Genomic DNA, 24,181 nt, shown 5'->3' with positions numbered 1-24,181 from the left:
ATTTTAAAATGATGCCTAGCCTGGAGTCTGTCGAAGGCTGGGCTCAGCTGGAACTGGTGACTGGAGCACCTACAAATAGTCTTTCCCTGTGCCTTGAGCTTTTTGTAGTATGGTGGCTGGGTTTGGACAGTCTCGAGAGGGAGTATCCAATTTACCACGGCTCCAAGAGAACAATTCAAAAGTTGCATGAACTTTTATGATCTAATCTTGGAAGCCACGTATCATATCTGCTGCACTGTGTTCTAGGGAATGGGACATAGACCCCATCTCTTAATGGGGAGGAATGTCAGAGAATTTGGGGCTACGTTTTAAAACTATCGTAGTCCCAAAAGAATATTCTCTTGATATTTATTGCCCATACCATAATTGAGAATAATACTAAACATTTTTCTTTTGTAAATTTAGTTAGTTAACATACTCAAAGTGTTATACAGAAAAGGATTGGCATGTAGAAATGAAATAAAATTTCAGAACATCTCCAGTTTGAGCCAGATAATTCTTTATGATATAATCATACCTTTCTTGTACATTATTGTAAAAACAGCGTGTCTGACCTCTTCTAACTTCACAAGGAGAAAGGTGAATCAAGACCAATAGCCCAAGGCTGATTCCTTGAGGCAGAGGTCAGACATGCCTCCACTCTCCTCCGCCTTCTTTATCAATTCTGACACCAGCCTTCCTTCCCACAGCACACACTACTTCTCTGCTGGGTTTGATAATTCATTGCAGTGGCCACACAGAACTCACAGACCCTACTCAATGATTATAGGGTTTATTGGGGAAGTAAGAGGTTACAATTCACGTTCAGGAACATTCAAGACACAGTTCTTCCATCAGGACAGCCTCCTCCCAGCCATACCCGCAGGCACGCCTCTCCCTGGCCCTAGGCTTCTGCCCAAAGGCATGCAGCTTTCTCTCTCCATGGCCCTGGAAGCCCACCACACTGCCTCCTGCTGCGGGGTCTCTGCTTCCTTGGTGATGGTGGGCTCTTTTCTTTCTCACCTCTGGGTTAGCTCATTTCAAGCCCAGCGTGATGGCAAAAGTGACCAGTCTCCTTGGTGGTCCACAATCACCCTCTCACAGAGTCCGCCCAATCACCTGGGTGGGAGTTACAACACCATGGCAAGAAGGGCCACACACAAAAGCAATCCATTTCACTGAAATTATATTGTGCTTATTTTATTTATTCACTTTGGACTTGGGTTCCATATTTATTGGTAAGTAATTTAGGAACATTTTTCCCTCATGACTTTTAGTCTTTAATATTAGCTGTTTATCATCTTAATGTTGATTTCCTTTATTTAAAAATTGTTTCTATCAAATTTGTGGTTGCCTGTTCCCCCAAAAGAATAAAGTATTGTTTTTATTTTTTAGTTTTGTCCTACTGTCTGCTTAAAAAAAATTTTTTTTTGTGATATAATTCATGTACCATAAAATTCACCTGTTTAGAAAGTAGTCAGTGATTTTTAGTATGTTCACAAGTGCAGCCATCGCCACAATCTACACCCATTAGCAGATAGTCTCTAAGCCACACCATTCCAGGACTACACCAATATAAGCTCTTTCTCTATAATTTGCCTATTCTGGACATTTCGTATATATGCAGTCTTGTAATATGTGATCCTGTATGACTGGTTTCTTTGACTTTGCATAATGATTTCAAGGTTCATCCATGTCGTACCATGTATGAGAGCTTCATTCCTTTTCTTATTGCCAAATGATATTGCATTGCTTGGATATACCACATTTTATTTATCTGTTCATCAGTTTATGGGCATTTGGGTTGTTTTGTGAATAATACTGGTATGAACAGTCTTGGATAAGTTTTTGTGTGGCTATATGCTTTCATTTCTCTTGAGCACGTATACCTAGGAGTGGAATTGCTGACTCATATGGTTACTCTTTAACTTTTTCGGAAACTGCTAAACTGTTTTTCAAAAAAGGACCGCACCATTTTATATTCCCACTAGCAGTGTATGAGGGTTCCAATTTCTGTATGTCCTCTTCAACACTTGTTATTGTCTGTTTTTTTGATTACAGCCATCCTAGTGGGTGTAAGTGGTATCTCATTGTGGTTTTGATTTGCATTTCCCTGATGACTGATGATGCTGAACACCTTTTCATGTGTTTGTATATCTTCTTTGGAGAAATGTCTGTTCAGATCTTTGGCCCATATTTTTAACTGGACTGTTTTATTTTATTGTGGAGTTGTTAGAGTTCTTTGTATATATATTCCGGTTACAGGTCCCTTATCAAACATGATTTGCAAATATTTTCTTCCACTTTGTGGATCGTCTTTCCACTTTCTTGATGGTGTCCTTGGAAGCACAGATGCTTTTAATTTTGACGATGTTCAGTTTATCTTTTTGTTTTCGTTACTTGTGCTTTTGGTGTAGTATTCAGTTTGACACTTTTTATTTATCCGTAAAATTTAAATTTCGGTATATAAATACATATGCTAACTTGAAGTAACATTCCACTTAATGTCGAATGGTAATGACTTTCATCGGACTTAATTTTTAGAATATTATAAAAAGCTAATTTTATTTTCTCCCCTCTGCTGTAGTCGGTGGTAGATGATTGGATAGAATCATACAAGCATGACCGAGATATAGCACTTCTTGACCTCATCAACTTTTTTATTCAGTGTTCAGGCTGTAAAGGTAAGATACATTTATTTTAGAAGAAGAGTACTCTCAAATAGTCTGTTTCTCTTTGTTTTTTTTTTTTTTTTCTAAAGAGATGTTAGCACACTACATGGAAAATAATGCCAAGGTATTGAATTATTTGCATTTCACTCATACAAAATGTTTAAGGAAAAAAGAGCAAAGAACAGAGACAGAAGCCTGTTGAGACATTTGTATTCATACGTGAAAGTTACCTAAAAACGTGGCAATTTATAATTGTTATATTGCTTTTATTAGATATAGTACCCACTTTCAACATGTGGTTTTAGGAACAAAGAAATGGATTAAGAAGGGAGGAGGAAGATAATGAAGAGTTACAGATTCAAATGGCAGGGCATTGTAAAGTGTAGGGAATTATAAAGTGCGGTGAATGACAGTAAGTAAGTAAGGTGTTGGTGAAATTGTCAGTTGTAAAAGGTTGAGAAGCTCTGGTACTGGAGTGGGGTTTGTTTAAAGTGTTTTTATTTTACTTTAAAAGATTTTGAAGTAGGAGTGGGAAAGTACAAAATATGGAAATGTCTTCTGTAAGACAAAAATATTTAGGGGAGACATTTGGCAAGGGGATAAAATTATTTCAGTTGGGGAGTGATGCATATTGGTCTGGATCAGTAAATGAGTGACTGCTTTTGGTCTGTCCTGTGTCCCCATAATGCTTGGCCCATCCTTGAAATTCTAGAAGATGCCCAGACAAATAAGTTTTATGGAGTTTTCCAGGAGCATTAAACATTTTTTAATGAAAATGACTCCAAAAACATGGACATTAGAAGTCTGGAGGGAAGGTTGTTTAAAAATAGACTTAAAAAAAAAAAAGTTGAGATGATAAAGAACTTGAATATTTTAAATAAATGGGAAAAAAGAATCCGAAAAGCAATTCTGCTTATGCCTAGCACCCGCACCTTTAATTCAGCAATACACCTTTAAAAATATTGGAATCGGTAAACAAGTAACATTGTAAGAACTGATGCATTTTGTTTGAGGCTGTTGGCAACAGTGAGTGGTGCCTGCTAATTAAAATGATCTATGTTAGGCCTGAAAGATAAATATATTAAATTCTAAAGTCTGTGTTTATCATAATGCCACTAACTTGGTTAATTTGGAGAAAAACTTGGAATTGTCTTAACCTTAGAGTACAGAGAGCGCTGCCTTTGTTGATTTGACTAAATCTTAACTTCTTAGATAAAGGTAGCTACGACGCAGTAGCAGAAAATTCACTTGACTGCTCAGAGGGAATGTAGTGATGACAACATATATCTTTAAGGTTCTAAGCTAGATTGACTCAGAAAAATGAGATGTGTGGAGAATTATTTATACAACATCCATCTTTCTGCAGTAGAAGGGTACAAGTATCCATCTGTTGTGTTATTTAACCAAGAGCCATGTCCTGTCTTTTTACATTCTTTGAAAATCGAAGGTTGATTGTGCAACAACTAAACAAATTTTGAGTCGAAATTCTGATTTTTAACTTTAGTCTTCCCTGTCACAGTGGGCTAATCAGCTTTAATTTCTTAATTAGGTTTCTGAATTGTAGTTTTAAAACAAAGCCATAGTCAGGACAGTTTCCCTTTATCAGATGCAGTCTTTTTCTGGCATTAATGTCTTTATAATCAGTGGCTTATTAAGTCCACCTCTGGACATACTTTGTCGCAAACCAAGTTGCCAAGATTTGTAAGTATTGAAGGTCTTGTAAACTTAAATTATTAGCTAGATTTAAGCACTGCTGTAATATTTAGTTTGCAGTCAAGTAATCTGCATAAAAGGAACTTACATAATCAAAGTTTAAGTCATCAAGTACTTTCAAAATGCACACAAAGTTATTTTGTCAGAATATTTCATAAATTCATTAGAATACATTGTGAATGTACTTAAATATGCTGAACATACTTAACGTTCTCCTGCGGACTCAGGGTCATTGTTAGGAGCATCAGTTTTTTTACAGGGATACAGTGATGCCTTCTGCAGCTGTTGAGGTGCGGAGGGTTATTTGGCCCTCCACCGAATGGCCTCAGACTGCTCTCTATTGTTGGTGGCTTTACAACTAATGTTGTTTCCGTCTTTCCTTCCTGGTCGGCTGTCACTTTTCTGTTTATCAGTTTCTAACAGTCTTGCTTCATGTCCTCCACATTTTTTAAAGCAGTTAACTCTGGCCTCAGGAGTTAAAATTCATGGAATTTGACAGCTACTTTCCTTTCCAGGAGCCTGGGTGGTGCAATGATTAAGTGTTTGGCTGCTAACGAAAGTTGGTGGTTCAAACCCACCAGCCACTCTGTGCGAGAAAAGACCTGGCAATCTTGGCCCATAAAGATTCGTTGTTGTGTGCTTTTGAGTCAATTCTGACTCATGGGAAACTGTAATAGGCTGTTGTTATATAGGGTCACTGGGAAGCCCTGGTGGCGTAGTGAGTAAGTGCTACGGTTGCTAACCAAAAGATTGGCGGTTCAAATCCACCAGGTACTCCTTGGAAACTTTATGGGGCAGTTCTCCTCTGTCCTATAGGGTTGCTATGAGTCGGAACCAACTCGACGGCAGTGGGCTTGACGGCACTGGGTTTATATATATATATATGTGTGTGTATATATATATGTGTGTATATATATATGTATATGTATATAGGGTCACTGTGAGTTGGAATCCACTCAAAGACACACAACAGCGTTTTACTTAGAGACCCTTTTCTACTTATTTTTGGATTTCTGTTACGTGGCATGTTGATGTGGGGACTTAAGAAATCAGGCATTTGTCAAAATGTATGCCTGTGTTTGTTTTGAGACTAATTTGTATATAAACAATTACGTTACAGAAAGTTTCAGGGACTGAGCTACTTCTCTTTCTCTTACTTTGCCAAGTGTATAGGACCTGGGTATGGGTATGGGAAGATTTTGAAGAGAGATCTATGACTCTAGATTAAAAATAAAAACTATTAAGGTTTTTGAGTATGTTTTTCACTAGTGAAATGGAGCTTTTTTTCCAAATTTGGCAATGTATATGTAGATATGTAATCTTGAACAAATTGCTTAACTGCTCTTAACCTTAGTTTCCCCATTTGTAAAGCAGGGATCGTAGTACCTTCTTCATAGGGTTGTTAGCCAAAACCAAAAAAAAAAAAAAAAAAAAAACCACTGGAGAAAAGATTGAAGTTGTCACCCCATTGCCATCAAGTAGATTCCAACTCATAGCAATCCTATAGGATGGAGTAGAACTGCTCCATAGAGTTTCTAAGGAGCGCCTAGTAGATTTGAACTGCTGACCTCTTGGTTAGCAGCCATAGCACTTAACCACTACGCCCATCAGGGTTTCCTCATAGGGTTGTTAACCTAATACCAGGCCTAAATGTATGTGAAGTGGCTGGCACATTGTAGGCCCACTGAATGTTAGTTCTTGTTCTACCACTTTAGGCTAGGCTTTTGTTTGCTACTCCAAAAAAAAAAAAAAAGAACACGAAAACACTGCCGATGCCGACTCATAGCGACCCTATAGGACAGGGTAGAGCTGCCCCATAGGGTTTCCAGGGAGTGGCTTGTGGATTCGAACCGCCGACCTTTTGGTTAGTAGCTGTAGCTCTCTTAACCACTGTACCACCGGGGTTTGGCTATGCTACTAAAAATTGCATACCCATAGAGAAGTAGGTAATGTATCAGTTGTTTCTTAAATTGCATACCCATAGAGAAGTAGGTAATGTATCAGTTGTTTCAGGTTTGGAATTGGAAAGGGAGTATGAGGTTTTATTGTTGTTTTTAGAATTTATTTTTGTTATTTATTTTTATATATACATGTATACATGCATATGCAAAACATAGCTCTGGTCAATTGAAATAAACCTATATTAATTGTAACTGATTTTTACTATAAGCCTCATCTTCCCGTACCTTTTAGTTGTTACTGTACTGTATTTATGGTATTCGTTGTAATTAGACTGGCAAGCAAATAAATAATCCAGCAATAGAAATTCTGGTTTTGAAAAAATCCAGCTTTTATGTTTGGTTTTCTGACACCCCATCAGTGGGAGCCCACGTACATTTTCTTCCTGCATTGCCTCCTGCATAACTTTTTCCTAGAAATCCCTTTTGTGATGTTCGATCTCTTTCTGACTACTACTTGTGACAATGGACCCGTCTTCCTCCACCTTCTCATTCTTTTAAATTTTAAATGCCCTTATCAGATTCCTTCTTCATAAAACCTCCCTTGATCTCATATTTTATGGTGATTTTTTCCCCCTGAGCTCTATGGTATTTCTTGGCATTGCCACTCATTTTTAGAATATTTATTACGTACTGCCTTTAATAGTTTTTTTCCTTTTTTTTTTAATTTAATTTCCAACTAGATTACAGACAGGCTCCTGGAGAAGTGGGAACTTCAGTTTACTACTTATACTTATTAGTAGCTCTTTCAGAGGTTGTAAGGCTATAGGTGTCAACACACAATAAAACCCAGTGCAGTCTTGTCGATTCGGACTTAGTGAATATTTTCTTTATCTTCATGGATTTTAGAGGGCTTCCTTAAGTGAATTCTACCTATTACTCTTTTCCCTATCATTTTTAGGTTTATCCTCAAGATTTTAAATGTTACCCTGGATTCTGCTTCACTCTTGATAATATACAGTTTATATTTAAAGGGGCAAAGGCTGTAAGATAATCTGGACACAAATATTGTGAAGTTAGTTAGAAATGGCCAAGACTGATAGTACTAGGAAGAAAGATACCTATCAGAAGCCTGGGGCTGTTTTCTTGTACATATTGAGAGTGGTGTTTGTGTGTTAGTTACAAGTATCATGATAAAGATCAAGTATGTCTATTAGGTGACTGTAGGTATCTTAGTGTTAGAGACTGGTCTGGAACTTTGTTATTTCGCTTATACCATGTATTAACTTCTAACACTTGAAAATTTCAGGAGTTGTCACAGCGGAAATGTTTAGACATATGCAGAACTCTGAAATAATTCGAAAAATGACTGAAGAATTTGATGAGGTAACTTATTACACTAAATGTTTCAATAATTTTATACATGTTGATCTTGATTTATTATTGAATATATTGTTAAATTCTGAGTGTTAGTTGTTACATGGGTAAGAGCTTTGGTCTCGGATTTAATCTTGACTACAATAGCTATGTGATCTTTGGACAAATTGTCTCGGCATGTTTCATTATTTGTAAATTGAAGATAGTTAATACTTATAAAGTTATTATGCCAATGGAATTAAGTAATTCTTAAAAATTGCTTAGCATTTTACAGTGCCTGGCACATAGTAAGAATTGGATAAACGGTAGCTATTATTATTGGCAAAAAAATGGAAATTTTAAGTAGAAATAAAATTTAGAGCATAAAAATATATCCTGGAGTATTGTAAAATAAAAATTTGGTTAATTTTGAGAAACCAGGAAGTTTAGACAAAGAAAAATAAGCTAGATAGTTAAAAAAAAAAAAACCTTTATGTTTCAAATATGAGTAATAAGAATAACAACGAAAAATAGGGCAGGGATTTTTGTCTTTTTTTCCACAGCTGTATTTCATTGCCAGTAGTTTTGGTCTCCCAAAACTTTTCACCATGAATTTTCAAGTAGAAAACCTTGTCTCATTTGAATTTCACTTGGTCATTTGTCTTTGCTTATTCTGATGGAGCTTTCAACTGTCATTCTAAAACAGACAAGCGCTGTTAAAAAGGCTTTGATCATCAAAGCTAAGTTCCTTTGATCAGCCCCCAAGTACTTGAGAGTTAATTATGAGTAATTTTTTTAACCTTTAGATATTAAATGTTTTCTATATATATATGTGTGTGTGTGTGTGTGTAATATAGATATAAAATTTGCCATTTTAACCATTTTTACATGTATAGTTCACTGGTATTAATTACATTCATAATGTTGTGCAACCATCACTACTATTTATTTCCAAAAGTTTTTCATCACTGCAAACAAAAACTTTGTGTCCATTAAATAATAACTCGTCATTACCCCATCTCTGCAGCCTCCAGTAAACTCTATTCTACTTTCTGTCTCTATGAATTTGCCTTTTCTAGATACTTTTTTTTAGATACTTAATGTAAGTAGAAGCATACATTACTTGTGGTTTTGAGTCTGGCTTATTTCACTTATCATAATGTTTTCAAGGTTCATCCTTGAAGCACATATCAGAATTTCACTCTTTTTTTATGGTGAATAATATTCCATTGTTTATTCATTCATCTCGTGAGGGACACTTAGATTGTTTCTCCCTTTTGGCTATTGTGAATAATGCACCCGTGAACACTGGCTTACAAGTATCTGAGTCTCTTTTCAGTTCTCTTGGATATATACTTAGGAGTGGAATTGCTCGTTCATAGTGGCAAATTTGGTAATATATTTAACTTTTGAGGAACCATCAGACCATTTTCCACTGGGGCTGTACTATTTTATATTCCCACCAGCGTTGGATGAGGATTGCAGTTTCTCTAGATCCTTGTCCTCACTTGTTTTTTTTTTTTTTTTTGATAACAGCTACCCTTCTGGTTGTGAAATGGCATCTCATTTTGGTTTTCATTTGCATTTATTGAGCATCTCTTCATGTGCTTATTGGCCATTTGTATATCTTTGAAGAAATGTCTATTCAAGTCTTTTGCCCATTTTTTATTTTGTGTTATTTGTCTTTTTTTTTTTGAGTTGTGAGACATATATTCTGAATATTAAACCTTTATCAATTACATGATTTGCAAATACTTTCATTCTGTGGATTGTCTTCATTTTTCTTGATAATGTCCTTTGTTACTCAAAAGTTTTTAAATTTAACACACTCCAGTTTGTTTTGTCTTTCGTTGCTTATGCTTTTGGTGTCATATGTAAGAATCCATTCCCAAATGTAAAGTCAGGGCGATTTACCCTTATTTTTTTTCTATGACTTGTATGATTTTAAGTTTTACATTTAAGTTATTGATCGTTTTGAGTTCATTTTCACATGTGGTGTGAGGTTGGGGTCCAACTTCATTCTTGTTCATGTGGAAATCAAGTTGTCCCAGCAGCATTTGTTGAAGAGACTATTCTTTTCCATTGAATGGACTTTGCATCTTTGTTGAAAATCAGTTGGCTATAGATGTATGGATTTATTTCTGGACTCTCAGTTATATTCCATGCGTCTGTATGTTCTTATGCTAGTACCAAACTGTCTTGATTGCTGTAGCTTTATAGTAAGCCTGGAAATTGGGATATGTGTATTGTAGCTTTTTTATTTGCAGGATTTTAATTCTTCCTGAGGAAGCTGCTGTTGTATTTGGGGTGGTTGGAGAGTTTGGAGTAATTTAATTCTATATTGATTAATATAATTCTATATTGATTAATAACTGGCCTTCTAGAATCAATTTGTTCAGTATTATAAGTATTGTTTTTCAAGCTAGGTAATAGTCATAAAACACCATATGGATAAAACTTAATTCTTCTGACATGACTTTTAAAAATATTGTTCTAATGACAAAAGTAAATCGCTAAAAATTTATTACACTGTACTGATAGATTACCTTAAGTCTCTAGGATATTCTTGAGACCCTTACTTTAATAGGTTCTATATAGTATTGGTCTCTGCCTTTCTTTTTAGGGACATGCTTGGTTTTAGTGATTTATGAAGAATCTTAATTTTACCTCTTTGGAGAATGCCTCGTCTTTGACAGAGGAAAACCTGAACACCAGTCTTCTAAGGCTATACTACCTATATTTCGATATCTCTTTGTCATTATTTGATTGTTTGTCTTCTAACTATTTGATGTTTTGAAGATAATGAAAATATACATTGTAGTGTTTTGTCGATTGATAAATCGTACATCATTCTACCATTAGATTGAGTGAGAAAATGGTTTCATAATTTTGAATCTATTTAAAAATATAATTTTGGTTTTGGTTTGCTTTTGTTTCACAGAAAGCATATTCTGTGCTCATCAGAGTATTTAGCTTTGGTGGGGAAGTATTTTATTTTTAACCCCAGAGTTATAAGTGTATACTTGCATTGTTTTAAGTGCATCTGGAATGTCCGTTTTGGTCTTAATAAAAGATCAGAAATGTTCAAAGCTACCTCTACCTTTTCATAGTACTCTCCTGCCTACATTGAGGATTTATTGGGCAGGAAAGGTAAGATAAAGGAGTCTTTTCTTGCTTTGGCCAAGATCATTTCAGGAACAAGTAAAATTTTATGAAATCATAAATTTTAAATGAAATTGTTTCAAATTTTTTGTTTTAGGACAGTGGAGATTATCCACTTACCATGGCTGGTCCTCAGTGGAAGAAATTTAAATCCAGTTTTTGTGAATTCATTGGTGTATTAGTACGGCAATGTCAGTATAGTATCATATATGATGAGTACATGATGGATACAGTAATTTCACTTCTTACTGGACTGTCTGACTCACAAGTCAGAGCATTTCGACATACAAGCACCCTGGCAGGTTAGTATTTAGAAATATTTTCTGTGTATTGCTTTAGATAAAGATGAAAAAGATTCTCATTAAAAGACAATAAATAATGACTCAAAGTAATTTCATTTATAAAGTGACAACTAAGAGGAACCCTCCCCTCCCCCCATCTCCTTCACCCCGGTGATTTATTTGAAATGGAATGCTATTTTCTGTTTGGAGTCTAAAGGTGTACTATAGCTCAAGTATATGATGATTTCCTTGTGGGAAATCCACTTGATTACTGTGTCAGAGCAGGGGGAAAGAGGTGGCTGGGTATGCGTTGGGTTCTTGAAAGCTGTGTCATTATGGAGGTTGTTGACAGCAAACTTGGGGAGACTGTTGGGGTTTTGGCATCCAGTTTGGATATGTAACCTTGATGACCCTGTAGTTTGTCTTTAGTATGATGACCCCTACTGGATGATGTCTAGTCTTCTAATCACACTGCAAAAAGTAGACTTTCTTTTAAATGTTTCTGGATAACTTTAGGCTGGGTTAGTTTTTTTTTTTTTTTTGCTCTTTAAATTTTAAGTGAAAAGTCACATTTTTGAGCCTCACATGATTAATTCTAGTGCAGTGATTTTTGGTGTTGATGAAATCTTTCATTTTTTCTTTCAATTTAAAGGTAAAATGCTGACACTTATTGAATATGTGTTTTTGGTTTGAGTTTGGAATAAATCAACTAGGCTTTAGTTGTTATTATTATGAGTTTATGATAAAGTATTTTGATTCCTTCAAAATTTTTTTGTTCTCTCTGGGGATTTTTTTTTCCTTTACAGTATTTTCCCATAGAAGTAAAGCTGTGATTAAAGATGTACTTCTTCTGTTAAGTCGTCTATGTTTCAAAATAAAATGCAGACTTTATAGATTTTATTTTTGTTTTTCGATTCAAAGTCACAAAATATGAATGTGGTCTTATTTTGTGAACTTAATTAAGGTAACGTTCAATGTCAAGACCTTGATGGTTAAAGTAAATTAAAGCATATAGCGTAAGGTGAATTCTTTTAAGTCAAGATGATAGACTGGCTGGTTTGCTGAGGATGGGTCATAGCTAGGAGCAGAAAATTGGGAAATGTCCCTTTAAGAGAGCCAGTAGCAACAAATTGAGATTTGTTTCATTTTGCCATGTTGTGGAATGCACGAAGTCTGAGAAATAGTCTGGAGTTAGCTAAAGAAAGGATAAAGTGACCAGGTCTTTCAGCTGATAAATACAGGCAACAGGCATCTTTTCTGTGGGGCCAAGAATTGAGTAACAGAAGGTAGTGGTCTGGAGGAAGTCTTAGAAAGCACTTTTTTGAGTGGCATTTCAACCCTGCACTTAAAATTAGCTTTTCAGTTTCATCGTTGTCTTTATGTTGGTGGTGGTGGTTGTTAGTTGACATAGAGTTAACCCTGACTCCTGGCAACCCCATGTGTGCAAAGTAGAACTGGTCCATAGCGTTTTCAAGGCTGTGACCTTTCAGGATCAGATCTGAGTGGGTTTGAACCCGCAGCCTTTCTGCTAGTAGTCGAGCGTGTAACCATTTGTACTACCCAGGGACTAAAAATGAAAGGAAATACTGAAAAAAACTCTCCAATATTTTTACGTAGTGTAATTTGGTTACAAAGATAGCTAAATGACTTCCATCTTAACTAATTTACTTAGAAGGTGAATCATGGACTCTGAAAAAGATCATTGTAAGGGTCATATTATAGCATAGTGGGATTCGAGTAGGAAGTGTTGGAGTCAGATTACCTGGTTTGTAATCCTGGTTTAACTAACTGTGTAATCTGAGACAAGTTTCTTAATCTCCCTGACCTTCAGTTTCCTCATGAATGATGTGGGGATAATGCTTATCTTTGAGGACTGTTGTGAGGATTAAGAGATAATACATGAAAAGTACTAACATAGGTAACTGACATATGGTAAGTATCTAATACACATTGCTTGTTGTTTTATTATTATTGCTATCATTTATAGCAGCTGTCCTTTTCTTTTCTGTTAGAGCAGCCCATCTTGATGTTTTTAATTTCTCTTAATTTGATCTTAAATTGTAAAATTTTGCATCTGTTAGACTAATTTAATCAACACTTTACCCTTTTGAAAATAGCTATGAAGTTGATGACAGCTTTGGTGAATGTGGCACTAAATCTTAGCATTAATATGGATAATACACAAAGACAATATGAGGCAGAACGGAATAAAATGATTGGGAAACGAGCCAATGAGAGGCTAGAACTCCTGCTACAAAAAAGGAAAGAGGTAAACTTTTATAGTGACTATTTTTACTGTTAATATATGACCACTAATTATGGTATAACTTTGTTATTTCGTTAGATTAAAAAAAATTGAAACATTTAAATTTACAATTTGAATTGCTTATGTGTCTAACTTAAAGTTGTTGAAAATCCACGCTAGTGATACCTTACATGTATATTTTCTATGTGCATGGACAAGTTGAAGGAGTATGTATTGGGCTTTAAGTAAGGAGACCCAAAGTGTAGTCTCAGCTGTGTGCTCCTGTGCCAGTCTATCAAGTTCTCTAAGCCTTAGTATTATTCATCTCTACTGTCAAAATCTCTCCTAACTGCCTCACTCAGCTTGTTGCCATGATAAAATGGGGGTTGTTTCTCTTAATGTGAAATGATGATGAAAAATAAAATATAAGCTATTTATGGCATCTAAGTCTGTTTTTTGTACAGCAGGCAAGACTTGGTTAACATTAATGACTGACCACCAAATTCAGCTTTGAGGAAAGCAATTTCTCTAGCCTTATGCTAAATACTGGAAACCCTTGTGGCGTAGTGGTTAAGTGCTACGGCCGCTAACCAAAGGGTCGGCAGTTCGAATCCGCCAGGCACTCCTTGGAAACCATGGGCCGGTTCTACTCTGTCCTATAGGGTCGCTATGAGTCGGAATTGACTCGACGGCCCTGGATTTGGTTTGGTTTGGTATGCTAAATATTAGTAACTAAATTCTCTTGATGTTGTATTTGTAATTGAAATTCCTTCTTCACTGGTGGTAAGCTGTTTTTCAATCTGGTAATTGTGATGTTTATTTTTATTTCTAAATAGGCAAGTTCTGATGTTTCAAAAAAATTAATAATGTAGTTGAATTCAAATATTTGCATAGTAATCCGTAAACTGCTTACTTGATCTCTTAAATTTTTGTGGAGTGGGGACTATAATTTTAAATTAGGTATCTCTGAAATATTTAACAACTTTTTAAAATGCCCTAACTCAAAAAAAAAAAGCCAGAAAAACCTTGCCCATATATTTCTCATGCCTAATTTTCATATAATTACGCATGATTTTCATATATTTTGAAATGAAGAATTGATACTTTAGCCTCTTATGGACTTAATAAATTTCACCACATGATTTATTAGGTGAACATAAAGCATATCTTAGTTCTTGAAATTAAGACCTAATTCTTAGACATTAATGTAAGATTGTGAACTTAGACTGGATATAGGTAAAAGGATTTAGCATTGAAATTTGTGTACAAGTGCAAGATATTAATAATTCTACGTCATGGTTATATTTTTTAAACATATTCGAAAAGACAGCCTGTACCTTTGACTAATTTATCTTGATGATGAATATAAGAAGTGAATGTCCTTGTTAGTATCATTTGGAAGTACTAGGTTATATTTATAGGAAAAAAGGATTTCCAAAAGCTTAGAATATCATCTGAAAACTATTCTTAGATTTTAAAAGAAATAATTTCCTTTTAATTCTGAATTCAAAACATATGTGAGTAGTTAAGGCAGTCAAGATTTGAAATGTTTACTTGATTATTTCAGGTCAATCTTCTCAAAACAATTTAACAGGAAGATAATTTTTTTTTTTACCAAATTATTTTACTCTAATCTTTTTTGTTCTTTGAACAACCACTAATTAACATAACTCTTTTTAGACTATAATGATCTAGATAATAAAATGCCTGGCTTTTTAATATAAACATGCATGCTATATAATAAATAATATATATAGTAATAATAGAATGGTATACAGATTTTTTTAGAGTCCTTTATACAATGTAAATTATTGATATTTAAGAAAAATTAATCTACCAACTGTACAGTAAAAGCCAAGTCACGTATTTCAGGTATCAAGGGACTTGAGCTACCCGATATACCAAAAAAAAAAAAAAAACAACCCAGTGCCATCGAGTCGATTCCGACGCGTAGCAACCCTACAGGACAGGCTAGAACTGCCCTGTGGAGTTTCCAAAGGATCGCCTGGCAGATTCAAACTGCCGACCCTTTGGTTAGCAGCCATAGCACTTAACCACTATGCCACCAGGGTTTCCACCTGATACACAACAGCTGTTAATTTTTCTGTGTGTTTTTTTTAATGTCTAGTACAATTAAAATTAGACGTAATCACCAAAACACTGAATAAACCATATTTGCTTCTAGATGTTCTTTTGGTTATCTTTCTTCACAATTGAAAAGAAATGGTGTATTATTCTTTTCAGCTTCAAGAAAATCAAGATGAAATAGAAAATATGATGAATGCTATATTTAAAGGAGTGTTTGTACATAGATATCGGTAAGTGACGGCAGTTTTTCTTTTCCTCATAAGTAGCGCCATGTAATTTTTGTTCTATTTGAAGATTGAATATTTACTTCTTTGGGCAGTATAAACTAGTGAAAAGAGTTTTAGAGATAGACCTGTGTTAGAATCTAAGATCTGCCACTGATTGAGACACTCTGGACAAGTTATTTAACTGTTCTGAACTTGATGTTTCCCATCTGAAAAATGGAGTAATGTGCTTGACTTGTAGCTGCCCAGCATTTGGAAGGTACTCCTGTTATTGAGTCAGCATACACACTACTTGAATCCTTACCTTCTTTGCTTCCATTTCCCCTGTCAGTGGGAAAATTTGAATAAAGTGAGATGTTTTCTTTTGTTATTTTGAAAGAGCAAAGGAAAGAAATAGGTCATTTTACCACTATTTACACTAACACAGATTCTCTAAATGTAGCATTTTTATACAACTCTCATTTTCTCAACTTGGCTGTTAATCTCATCAGGGTAATACTTCCTTTGTAATGTCTCCTGTGTCCATTCTTTCCTTTTCACTTCTAGTGTTATCAATTCTTTAGTCCATTTTTTCATGATTTTATGCTTCGAGATCATTGTAGCTTTCCTAAAACATACTTGTATTATATTATCCCTCTGGTCAAAAACCTTCAATGACTCACCAGTGCCCATAGGATCAATTTAAAATAATTTAGCCTGGCACTCAGTGCCCAGCTGAGCTTGGCCTCACTATCATATATAAGTAATTCTTACCTCGAAAGTTTTCCTTTAGTCAGACTAGTGTGCCTGGTGTCTTCTGTACATACTGTGCTCCACAGGTGTGAGGAAAGGCTGGGTGGGATATGGCATGTTTTAAACCGTGGCAATGGGGTTTCTTTGTAGTTTTATTTAATTTTAAATGCTTATAGGGTGATAACTGTGCCGTGTGAAATCGAGATTGTAAGATTTGGGGAGTTCAGGTCCATGCTTCAGTTACTAAATTTTAATCTTCAGCCCTGGTGGTGAAGTGGTTAAGAGCTCAGGCTGCTAACCAAAAGGTGGGCAGTTTGAACCCATCCGCTGCTCCTTGGAAACCCTATGGGATAGTTCTACTCTGTCCTATAGGGTTGCTATGGGTCAGAATCGACTTGACGGCACTCAACAACAACAGTAATACTTAAGGTAGTGGTATATTCATAGTAGGTATGAAGTATTTGGTATCTTTTTAATAAATTGTTAAGCCCTGTGGTATAGTAGTGTTCATATGTGTAATTTTTCCTTTCTTGGTCCAGCGATGCAATAGCAGAGATCCGAGCTATTTGTATCGAAGAGATTGGTATTTGGATGAAAATGTATAGTGATGCCTTTCTTAATGACAGTTATTTAAAATATGTTGGTTGGACTATGCATGATAAGGTAAGATGTGCCCTACAGACTGCTTGTCTGTCTACATGTGGGGATAGCTGTATGTGGCTCTTCTTAATGAACTATCTGCATATAGATATCCCCGGGGCTGCATTCCCAGAGGCCTCTCTCCTTGATTCTCATCCATGTGCTTTATGCAAACTTGGTCTATATCACATGAAGTCCTCTATATTTTGGGGCCTTAACATTTATTTGGATCATTTATTTGGTGGTTAGGAGGTATTTATTAGAGTAAGAAGAGCCCTTGCTGTGTTAGCTACTGAGTGCTATACTTAAAAAATATTTCCTCAATTTTGATTCTCCCTTTTGATAAACATAGGTATCTTAGCCAGATTGTTATATAAACGCCTCTGATCTTCTTTTTGTTGTTGCTGTTAAACTATTTCCCTCTTAGCCTGCCTCTCTTCATTAACCTTGAAGTTCCTTGTATATATTCCTTACCAATATTCCTTTCTGTAAAGGAAAGGTTACTATAAAGTATACTATTAGCACCTTGCACAGTAGTTTTGCTCTGAACAAGTTTTCAAAAGATTACTGTTTTTACCTGTAAAAGTAGCAGTCCCAAAGGTATTTAGTCTTAAACTATATGTACCGATTCTCATTGTTGCATAAAGATGATGGTTTCTGAAGAAATGTTGTTGTGTAGAACATAGCGAAGATTTTAAAGTAGAAAATAATGTACACATATTGAATATTCAGGTTGAAAATATACAGTTTTAATTGTATTTTTCTTTTTTTTCCAGCAAGGTGAGGTAAGACTCAAATGTCTTACTGCTCTACAAGGGCTTTATTATAACAAAGAGCTTAATTCCAAACTGGAGCTTTTTACCAGTCGGTTCAAGGTTAGTCTTGTTTTAAGTATCTGAAAATGTGAATATATTTTTCTCTTGCCTTCTCTTTAAAAATATTTTTATCTTTTTGTCCTTAGGATAGAATTGTGTCCATGACTCTTGACAAAGAATATGATGTTGCAGTACAAGCAATAAAGTTACTCACTCTTGTTTTACAGTAAGTATTTGTTGCATATTATTAACATGTAAATATATAAGCGATGCATTAGAGTACCAGGTTAAAATTTATTTAAGTCTAAATTTTAATAGGTTAAATCATGGAATATACACTAGAAGTTTAATTTCTTCATGTATTGTTGGGAAAACACAGGAAAAGGAAACCATTTTGTGAAATTTCAACTGAGCTAAGCATTTATGTGTTCCCATTCTCTTGGTTGGTTTCTTTTCCATTTTAGTGTCTTTTAGATACTCTTGAAACAAAGTGAAACACTGAGTGTATTAAATAACATGCTCATTATATTTTGTCACGCTTCACAGAATGGACATTTACTAAAACTTATCTGTCATACTTCTCACAGAACCTCTAAAAATCTGAATATAAAATATGTACTACTGTGTTCATAGGGTTGCTATGAGTTGGAATTGATTTGACGGCAAGGGGTTTGTTTTATGTGTGGGTATGTTAATAGTGATGAAGTTTTTTTTTTTTTTTGTATTCAACAAATATTTATCTGGTACCATCTCTGCAGCAAGTACTGCTGTGTAGTATATTGGGGTTCTCAACATCAAAACACCTAGAGAAAAACTACGAGAAACTTACCTAGTGTATATGAAAAAACTTTAATAAGATGTAACTAAAGGACAAAAAAGAAGGCTTAAATTAATGGGTAGATGCATTTTTTACTTTGGAAAACTTACTTAGGAAAACTCGTTATTTAAAGACTTATAATCTCCCGAAATGTGTATATTTAACAGAAACCAAATGATACCAAAAGATCTTTTTTGTATCATAGCATGCTAATTGTAACATTCATGTGGAAAATACATTGTATAAGAAAAGCCGGGCAGAATACTGACAAACAGTAATGAATGAGTACTAGTCCAGTATGATTTTAAATTGTATTGTAAAACCATAGTAATTTTGAAATTTTAGCAATGGTCATGAGTAGACAAAGAGATCAGTGGAACAGAATAAAGAATACAGACAAACCCAGATGAATATAACAGTTCTACTCTGTCCTATAGGGTCGCTATGAGTTGGAATTGACTCGACGGCACTGGGGTGGTTAATATAGAATGAGAGTGGCATTTCGTATTATCAGGAAATAGAGTCAGTAAGTGGTTTTGTGACATCCAGATTCTTCTTGGGAGGAAAAATAAAATGGGGGAAAAAGAAAATTAGATCCCTATTTCGTTTCTTACTTACAGCAAAGTAATTTCCAGATAGAGGAAATATTTAAATGTTAAAAAAGGAAATTGTAAAATTACTACATAGTTGAAAACTTGGGGAGGTTTAAAAAAATTTTTTTTTATATGTAATATGACTGGGCACGTTCTTTCTGAGCATGACATAAAACCTAGAATAGATCAAAGAAATTAATTTACATAAACTAAAAATGTCTATATGGAATAAAACACAAAAATACACTCAGAAAACAAATGACAGTTGGCTAAAATATTTGCACTAAAGGGATTAATTTCTACAAGTCAGTAAAAAAAAAACAAAAACCAGAAACTCTGTGGGAAAATAGTCAAAAATTATGAGCCAGATTGTCGACAGAACTGGAAATGCAAATTTAAACATGAAAATGTGCTCAACTACACTTACATTGGAGACATGTATACATTTTTTTAAACTTACTTGGCAAAGATTTTTTAAAAAGTGTTTCATAATATCCTGTGTTGTTGAGGCTATACTCCCATTGCTAATGAGAGTTTTTCAGAGGAAAATTTGGCAATATCTGTCAAAATTTGAAATGCTCACATTCTCTGACACACTATTGCTTGTACTAGAATTTTGGAGACAACCTAGATGTTAACAGTAGAGGAAGAATTAAATTATTCTATAATAGTACCATATATGCATTATCTCACTTAATACTTGCAACAGCCCTGTGAGATGGTGACGGTCGTTATCTCTATTTACATGAAATGGACTACATTGGAGACATGACATAGAAGGTACTGATAATGGAAAATGCTTCCTAGGGTATGGTACATTTTTTGAGAATTCACTTAACTGGGGATATTTCGATGAGTCTGTTTAACTGTTCCCTTAATTTTTAATTGGATTAAGATTATTATATACACGTGTTACAGAAATACTGAAACAACCCTGAAATAAGAAAGTAATACTTCTGTATGCTTTCCTCTCCCCTTCATAGTAAACTGTGGGCATCTTTCCTTCTAAATATTTTTATGAAGGGTAGTAGACATAGCCACTTTATGTGGACTCAGCAAAGCATGTACCTAATAATTGAAACTTTTCAGAAGCATTGCTTTTCAAAAAGTTAAAATGAGTGAGCTATTACAGATTTATAATACTTTACCTGATTTATTCAGCACACAGTTTTTCATTATAGGAAAGCATAAGTGGTTTTTACCAAAAATGATCCAGTATTATATATACAGTAATTTAAATAAAAATGTTTTAAAACCTCAATTGTATCTACATTTTAGTTTAGTGTCCCCCCCCCCAAAAAAAATCGTAGTATTTCTTTGGACATCAGATTTCTGGATGCAAGCCCTGAACAGATTGGAAAACCAAAAAGTAAAAGGGTCAGAGCTGCTCAACCAAACATTTCATGTTCTTAGCATTTTCTCTCCAAGGGTGGTCCTGTTAATATACATAAAATACTAAAATCCTAGATGGTTTATCTCACAGTAGATTAAAAACATATTAGTAGAGAAAGGGCTGCCAGAGGCCAGGACCCTGAATGCAGCCATCAAAGGAAGGACTTAACAAGCTTTACCCTGGGGTGCTGTAGTTGATGGGCCTTATAATCACTGCGATTCACTAAGAAAATTTGGTTAGGTTTACTGTGTTCTTTTTAAAATAAGATAGGAAAATGAGTACTATGCTTTAGTAAGATTTTCCAGTGACAGATTGTGATTAGTTCTTTGACACTTAAATCATTATTATTTGGAAAATCTGCTTGCATTGCCTTTTATGGTGTTCAGTGAATGGCAGATGAAGTACTCTTGATCAGCGTTGAGATAATTGGGTGCATTAGTGTATTGTAAGGCAGAGATGTTGTCTCTGTCTTTAATATTACTATGAAATGTGTAAAGTGTTCTCTGTGATTATTAACTCTAAGCTCTTGACATACTATTGCTTCACTTTCTACATTAGCTTCCTTTATATTGAGTTAATTTCCGTTTAGCATCCATGTCACATTATTGCTTGTCTTCATCATATATATGCTTACGTTCAGTATTTACTCTAATTTTATCTCCAATTTATCTCGAATCAATAAAGTACTCAGCTCTTTTGTTGCCAAGCTATTAATGACATAAAAATCAAAGAAGGTTTGTTTCTGTTTAAAAAATTCTTTTAACACATTATAAAAATGTACTATTTTCTAATGTATGAGCTCGGATTTTTGCATTCTCACTATGCTTAGAATTGTGAGATTATTAAAAACTGGGCACTGCTCTTTTTTTTTTTTTTAAAGGAGTAGTGAAGAAGTTCTTACTGCAGAAGATTGTGAAAATGTCTATCATCTGGTTTATTCAGCTCACCGGCCAGTAGCAGTAGCAGCTGGAGAATTTCTCTACAAAAAGTAAATCTGTTTTTCTCTTACTCATTTTCTAAAGTATATTGTTACAACAGTAATTTATTTGTACATTTGACTACATATATGTGAAACTTATTTTTAAAAATTTATGCAGTACTGGTCAAAGCGGTGTTTTCACATTTTGTATTTCCTAAGTATAGGTTTTCCCTGTCCAATATTTTTATTTATCTAAGTTTCTAAGTTAAATCTTTGAAGGTAATTGTACCTCTGTATTGTAATGGATGTTTTAAAAGGTATTTAACTACATCATAGGATTAAGACTGCTCTCTTCCTAAATTTTCCCTCTTCAATTTTCAAATATTGTGTATACTACAGTATTTAGTCTTAGGTCTGTTTTTGCTTTATTTTTAGAAAATATTAAAATTTCTCCAAGTACTTAATATAGTATAAGAAGCCCAAGATTCCTGTACTCTGTTTTCATGATGCTAGTTAACATCTCAGATCAAGTGTTATGGGTAGCAGTGTGAATATATGATAATAGAAAACATTCAGCAAATGCTATGTAATGACTTTTAAAAAGACAGTTTGAAACTACATGGACTAAACTGTATTTCCATAAGATTATATTAAAATTTTCATTTGGGGAGAAGTAGTTACTAGAATGAGTAGGTGATATAAAACACTCGTACTGCAGTTTTCTGATCATTGTCATAGTATTACTAAATCTCTTATTTTTGAGAAAAAAGAGCCATGATATCCATAGAAAGAGGCCAGTGTAAGCTTAGAGTTTCAGATGCCAATATAAGAAGGAAAAGATACGTTCAGGTTTAAAGAAAAAAAAAAATATGCCATGGGTTTATGTGTATAAATGATAGAGGTTAGTTACTTTTATTAGAGGAAACAGTTGCAAAAAAAATGCAATAAGGTTTCTAAAAAGAAATAACTTAAAACTCAGTACAGTTAATGTGAATTCAGTTGAGGAGACTGAGAAGTACTCTCAAGTATGAAATCAAAAGGATTTATGGCAATTATATGCTTGATTGTATAATGTTGGACAGTAGGTACCTATATTTGCAGCTTCTCTTAACTCCTTTTTTAGATGCTTAAATAGAGAATCCAGGCAGTTGTGTTTTTAACTGGGGGATAACTTTTTTTGTTTTTAAAAAAGTACATGTTTTGCTTTGATAATAGGCTCTTCAGTCGCAGAGATCCGGAGGACGATGGAGTGATGAAAAGAAGGGGAAGACAAGGCCCAAATGCAAACCTTGTTAAGACATTGGTTTTTTTCTTTCTGGAAAGTGAGGTTAGTCAACGTTGTTTATTTTATACTTATGCTCGAAAAATTTTAGAGAAGGGGTCAAAATGATGTACATCTTAAAAGTCTCCACGTAATGCAGTGAGTGTGGAATAAGATGGAGATCTACCCATTCCACAGAAAGGAATTTTAAGTGCTTTCTGCTTTTAGTAAGATGTTCAAATTAAAAGATGTCAGACTTCAGTATTACCTGCTATTGTTACAGATATGGTTTTAGATTTAACATCAGCTCTTTGACATCTCCCTCAAGTTGAAAATCTACATTTTTTGTGTTCATACTATGTATTATTTAATCAATGTTAGAGCCTTTTAAGTTAATTTTCTGATTGGATGTTGCTAGTATATGTAGCCAAAAAAAAAAAATCAGTATAGCTTATAAATATACATTTTTTTTGCTATATTGACTTTGTATCCTGCAATTTTGTTAAATTCACTTATTTTTTGTAATTTTAAAAAAGATTCTTTAGGATTTTTTTCTAATACACAAACAGGACATTTGCAAATAAAGATAATCTTATTCCTTCCTTTCTATCATTTATGCCATTTTTTTCTTGCCTTATTGAACTGCCTAGGACCTCCACCAGAGTGTTGACTAGATTGTAGGGAAAAGCATCCAGTATTTCAACATTTAAGTATGCTGTTAGCTGTAGATGTTGTATAGATTATTATCACATTGAGGATATTCCCTTCTATTGCTGAAAGGTTTGATCATGAGTAGATATTTCATTTTGTCCAGTGGTTTTTCTGTATCTCTTGGGATGATTTTTATCTTTTATCATGTTAATGAGTTGAATTATGTTGATTGATTTTTTTTTTCCCCCTGAACGTTGAACCAGCCTTGCAGGATAAACCCTACATGGTAATGAGCTGTTGTCCTTTTTATATATTTCTAGATTCAATTTGCCAATGTTTTTGAGGATTTTCCCTCTACATTCATGAAGAATATTGGTGTATAGTTTTCCTTATTTGTAATATCTTTGACAAACTTTGGTATCATGGTTACACTGGCCCCCTAAAATTCCCAGAATGAAGAAAAATTATTTGCCTTATATTGAACTGACAAGTGAAATACACAGTTAATTTAATCAATCACCACTTCCCTGCTGTTAAAATAAATTTGTAGTATGTTTTAGAATTGAGTGGTTAACTGAAAATAGGTAAAGCTTACGCAGATCATATGTATATGATCTTATAAAAAAATAATTTTCATGTTAATGTTTTAATGATTATTGTGTGGAATGTTTTGTGATACTACCTAACAAGGTTTACTTAAACACAGTTAAGACAGTTTCTCCTCTGTATTCCTTAGTCCTTCC

The 24,181-nt window shown here is 34.3% G+C and overlaps 1 protein-coding gene across 6 annotated transcripts in view; it reads left to right on the top strand.

Moving 5' to 3' along the window:
* The window catches only part of STAG2 (stromal antigen 2), a 133,349-nt gene that overhangs the window by 69,119 nt on the left and 40,049 nt on the right, over nt 1–24,181 (top strand). For all 6 annotated transcript variants that reach the window (XM_049871230.1, XM_049871234.1, XM_049871231.1 and 3 more), the window contains exons 5-14: nt 2,567–2,663; nt 7,572–7,648; nt 10,878–11,082; nt 13,179–13,330; nt 15,551–15,624; nt 16,890–17,013; nt 17,766–17,864; nt 17,951–18,030; nt 21,488–21,595; nt 22,742–22,853. In XM_049871230.1, coding sequence (XP_049727187.1) covers nt 2,567–2,663; nt 7,572–7,648; nt 10,878–11,082; nt 13,179–13,330; nt 15,551–15,624; nt 16,890–17,013; nt 17,766–17,864; nt 17,951–18,030; nt 21,488–21,595; nt 22,742–22,853 — 1,128 coding nt within the window. The remainder of the gene's footprint in view (nt 1–2,566; nt 2,664–7,571; nt 7,649–10,877; nt 11,083–13,178; nt 13,331–15,550; nt 15,625–16,889; nt 17,014–17,765; nt 17,865–17,950; nt 18,031–21,487; nt 21,596–22,741; nt 22,854–24,181) is intronic.

This window comes from Elephas maximus, chromosome X (assembly GCF_024166365.1).
Source record: "Elephas maximus indicus isolate mEleMax1 chromosome X, mEleMax1 primary haplotype, whole genome shotgun sequence".
In the NCBI taxonomy this organism is placed as follows: domain Eukaryota; kingdom Metazoa; phylum Chordata; class Mammalia; order Proboscidea; family Elephantidae; genus Elephas; species Elephas maximus.
This window is presented reverse-complemented; position numbering and strand designations above follow the sequence as displayed.